Raw genomic sequence first — 4,471 nt, forward strand, 5'->3', positions numbered from 1 at the left:
GAAACCTGGCTTAAAGAGGGGGATAATTGGCAGCTCAATATCCCTGGGTATAGAGTTTTCAGGCAGGATGGAGTGGGTGATGAAAAAGGAGGGGGGGGGTGGTAGCATTATTGGTTAAAGAATCAATTACAGTTGTGAGAAGGGATGATATGCTAAATGGATCATCAATCGAGGCCATATGGGTTGAGCTAAGAAATAAAAAAGGGGCAGTCACACTACTAGGAGTGTACTATAGACCCCCGAATAGCGAAAGGGAGATAGAAGAACAAATATGTAGGCAAATTTCTGAATGCAAAAATAAGAGGGCAATAATAGTAGGGGACTTCAACTACCCTAACTTCAACTGGGATTCATACAGTGTGAGGGGCACAGAGGGCCCAAAATTCTTGATCGGTGTTCAGGAGAACTTTTTTAGCCAGTACGTCACAAGCCCAACAAGAGGGGATGCAATTCTAGATTTAGTCCTGGGAAATAATGATGGGCAAGTGGGTGAAGTGACAGTGGGTGACCATATTGGGGATAGTGACCACAATTCAGTTAGTTTTAGCATTATTATGGAAAAGGACAGAGTTAAATCAGAAGTAAACGTTTTAAATTGGGGGAAGGCAAATTTTACGGAACTAAGAGGTGATTTGGCAGAAGTGGACTGGACACAACTACTTGAGGAGAAATCAGTGGGAGGCACTAAAAAGTGAACTTGTCCCCTCAAAGAAAAAGGGTGGCACTGCCAAATTTAGAGCCCCCTGGTTGTCTAGAAGTATACGGGGCAAGATAAAGCAGAAAAAGAAAGTTTATGACTGTCACAGAAAACTAAATACTGCAGAAAGCCTAGAGGAGTATAGAAAGTACAGGGATCACGTAAAAAAGGAAATAAGGAGAGTAAAGAGAGGGCCTGAAAAAATATTAGTTAGTAAGATTAAAGAAAACCCAAAGATGTTTTATCAGTACATTAAGAACAAGAGGATAGCTAAGGAAAAGGTGGGACCTATCAGGGATGATAAGAGTAACTTGTGTGTAGAAGCAGAGGTTGTGGGTAAGGTTTTAAATGAATATTTTGTCTCCGTATTCACAAAGGAAAGGGATGATCCGGATGTAGTAGATAAAGAGGAGAGATGTGAAATATTGGATAAGGTAAACATAACGAGAGAGGAAGTACTAGAGGGACTGGAATTCTTGAAAGTTGATAAGTCACCAGGGCTGGATGGATTGTTTCCTAGGCGATTGAAGGAAGCCAGGGAGGAAATAGCGGATGATCTGAGGATCATTTTCCAATCCTCACTAGATACAGGGGAGGTACCGGAGGACTGGAAGACTGCAAATGTAGTACCATTGTTTAAAAAGGATACGAGGGAAAGGCCGAACAATTATAGGCTGGTCAGTCTTACCTCGGTGGTGAGCAAACTATTAGAATCTATCCTGAGAGATAGGATAAACTGTCACTTGGAAAGGCATGGTTTAATCAGGGATAGTCAGCATGGATTTGTTCAGGGAAGGTCATGCCTTACAAATCTGATTAAATTCTTTGAGGAAGTAACAAGGAGGATTGATGAGGGTAGTGCAGTGGATAGGAACATAGGAACAGGAGTAGGCCATTCAGCCCCTCGTGCCTGCTCCGCCATTTGATAAGATCATGGCTGATCTGTGATCTAACTCCATATACCCGCCTTTGGCCCATATCCCTTAATACCTTTGGTTGCCAAAAAGTTATCTATCTCAGATTTAAATTTAGCAATTGAGCTAGTATCAATGTTGTCCACATGGATTTTAGTAAGGCATTTGACAAGGTCCCACATGACAGACTGGTCAGAAAGGTAAAAGCCCATGGGATACAGGGAAATGTGGCAAATTGGATCCAAAATTGGCTTAGTAACAGGAAACAAAGGGTAAAAGTCGATGGATATCTTTGCGAATGGAAATCCGATTCCAGTGGTGTGCCACAGGGCTCAGTGTTGGGTCCCTTGCTGTTTGTGGTATATATTAATGATTTGGGCTTGAATGTAGGGGGCATGATTGGCAAATTTGCAGACGACGCAAAAATTGGCCGTGTAGTTAATAGTGAAGAGGATAGCTGTAGACTCCAAGAAGTTATCAATGGGTTGGTGGAGTGGGCGGAAAAATGGCAAATGGAGTTCAACCCGGAGAAGTGTGAGGTAATGCAATTAGGGAGAGCAAACAGTAAAAGGGAATACGCAGTAAACGGGAATATATTGAGAGTGGTAGAGGAAGTGAGAGACCTTGGACTGCATGTGCACAGGTCCCTGAAGGTGGCAGTACAGGTAGATAAGGTTGTGAAGAAGGCATACGGAATACTCTCCGTTATTAGCTGAGGTATAGAATACAAAAGCCGGGATGTAAAGATGGAACTGTATAAAACGCTGGTAAGGCATTAGCTGGAATATTGTGCACAGTTCTGGTCACCACATTACAGGAAGGACGTAATTGCTCTGGAGAGAGCGCAGAGAAGATTTACAAGAATGTTGCCAGGACTTGAATTTTGCAGCTACGAGGAGAGATTGGATAGGTTGGGGTTGTTTTCCTTGGAGCAGAGGAGGCTGAGGGGTGACTTGATTGAGGTGTACAAAATTATGAGGGGCCTAGATAGAGTAGACAGGAAGTACCTATTTCCCCAGCGGAGAGTTCAAGAACTAGAGGACATAGATTTATGCTGATTGGTGGAAGGATTAGAGGGGACATGAGGAAAAACTTTTTCACCTGGAGGGTGGTGGGTGTATGGAATTCGCTGCCCGAATTGGTGGTAGAGGCAGGGGCCCTCAACTCTTTTAAAAGCTACCTGGACCTGCACCTAAAGTGCTGTAAGCTGCAGGGCTACGGACCGGTTGCTGGAAGGTGGGATTAGAATGGGCACCTGGTTGTTCTTCAAGCCGGCGCGGACACGATGGGCTGAATGGCCCCCTTCTGTGCTGTATCATTTCTATGGTTCTATAGTTTCTATGGTTCTATGTAGCCCCAGGAATAGTGGCGTCACTATATGTAGCCCCAGGAATAGTGCTGTCACTATATGTAGCCCCAGGAATAATGCTGTCACTATATGTAGCCCCAGGAATAGTGCTGTCACTATATGTAGCCCCAGGAATAGTGATGTCACTATATGTAGCCCCAGGAATAATGATGTCACTATATGTAGCCCCAGGAATAATGATGTCACTATATGTAGCCCCAGGAATAGTGATGTCACTATATTTAGCCCCAGGAATAGTGCTGTCACTATATGTAGCCCCAGGAATAGTGCTGTCACTATATGTAGCCCCAGGAATAGTGCTGTCACTATATGTAGCCCCAGGAATAATGCTGTCACTATATGTAGCCCCAGGAATAGTGCTGTCACTATATGTAGCCCCAGGAATAATGCTGTCACTATATGTAGCCCCAGGAATAGTGCTGTCACTATATGCAGCCCCAGGAATAGTGCTGTCACTATATGTAGCCCCAGGAATAGTGATGTCACTATATTTAGCCCCAGGAATAGTGATGTCACTATATTTAGCCCCAGGAATAATGCTGTCACTATATGTAGCCCCAGGAATAGTGCTGTCACTATATGTAGCCCCAGGAATAGTGATGTCACTATATTTAGCCCCAGGAATAGTGATGTCACTATATGCAGCCCCAGGAATAATGATGTCACTATATGTAGCCCCACGAATAGTGCTGTCACTATATGCAGCCCCTGGAATAGTGCTGTCACTATATGCAGCCCCTGGAATAGTGCTGTCACTATATGCAGCCCCTGGAATAGTGCTGTCACTATATGCAGCCCCTGGAATAGTGCTGTCACTATATGTAGCCCCAGGAATAATGCTGTCACTATATGCAGCCCCAGGAATAGTGCTGTCACTATATGCAGCCCCAGGAATAGTGCTGTCACTATATGCAGCCCCTGGAATAGTGCTGTCACTATATGTAGCCCCAGGAATAATGCTGTCACTATATGCAGCCCCACGAATAGTGCTGTCACTATATGCAGCCCCAGGAATAGTGCTGTCACTATATGTAGCCCCAGGAATAATGATGTCACTATATGTAGCCCCAGGAATAGTGCTGTCACTATATGCAGCCCCAGGAATAGTGCTGTCACTATATGCAGCCCCTGAAATAGTGCTGTCACTATATGCAGCCCCACGAATAGTGCTGTCACTATATGCAGCCCCACGAATAGTGCTGTCACTATATGCAGCCTTGGAAGCATGCTGGACCATAACCCATCAAAGCCATTCTCTGCTTGTCCTCGGATAAGGCTCCCACCTTTTTTAAAGTGTTTCTTTGACTGGATACATCAGCCTTGTGATTATGGTACTAGACTTGCACATCATATGACGACCAGGGAGAAAATTTACAAATAACAACGGCGAGAAGTCGAAAGAAACCATCAAATCTAAAACAATTTTTTCCAATATTTTACACAGTTAAAGTAACTAAATAAAAATCCTGAGCTCATGGTGATGCTTGAATG

At 44.0% G+C, this 4,471-nt stretch overlaps 1 protein-coding gene across 1 annotated transcript; it reads right to left on the bottom strand.

Annotated features, from left to right (window-relative positions):
• Window positions 1-2,957: 2,957 nt before the first annotated feature.
• Window positions 2,958-4,217, bottom strand: LOC137332369 (glutamine-rich protein 2-like). The gene has a single exon (XM_067996139.1). The coding sequence runs from the start codon at window positions 4,215-4,217 to the stop codon at window positions 2,958-2,960; it is 1,260 nt and encodes a 419-aa protein (XP_067852240.1).
• Window positions 4,218-4,471: the final 254 nt, after the last annotated feature.

Source organism: Heptranchias perlo, chromosome 2, assembly GCF_035084215.1.
Source record: "Heptranchias perlo isolate sHepPer1 chromosome 2, sHepPer1.hap1, whole genome shotgun sequence".
NCBI classification, from domain to species: domain Eukaryota; kingdom Metazoa; phylum Chordata; class Chondrichthyes; order Hexanchiformes; family Hexanchidae; genus Heptranchias; species Heptranchias perlo.

Bases quoted from the DNA above. Each gene is read 5' to 3' on its own strand.
- LOC137332369 (XM_067996139.1), bottom strand. From the start codon at position 4,217: ATGGTCCAGCATGCTTCCAAGGCTGCATATAGTGACAGCACTATTCGT.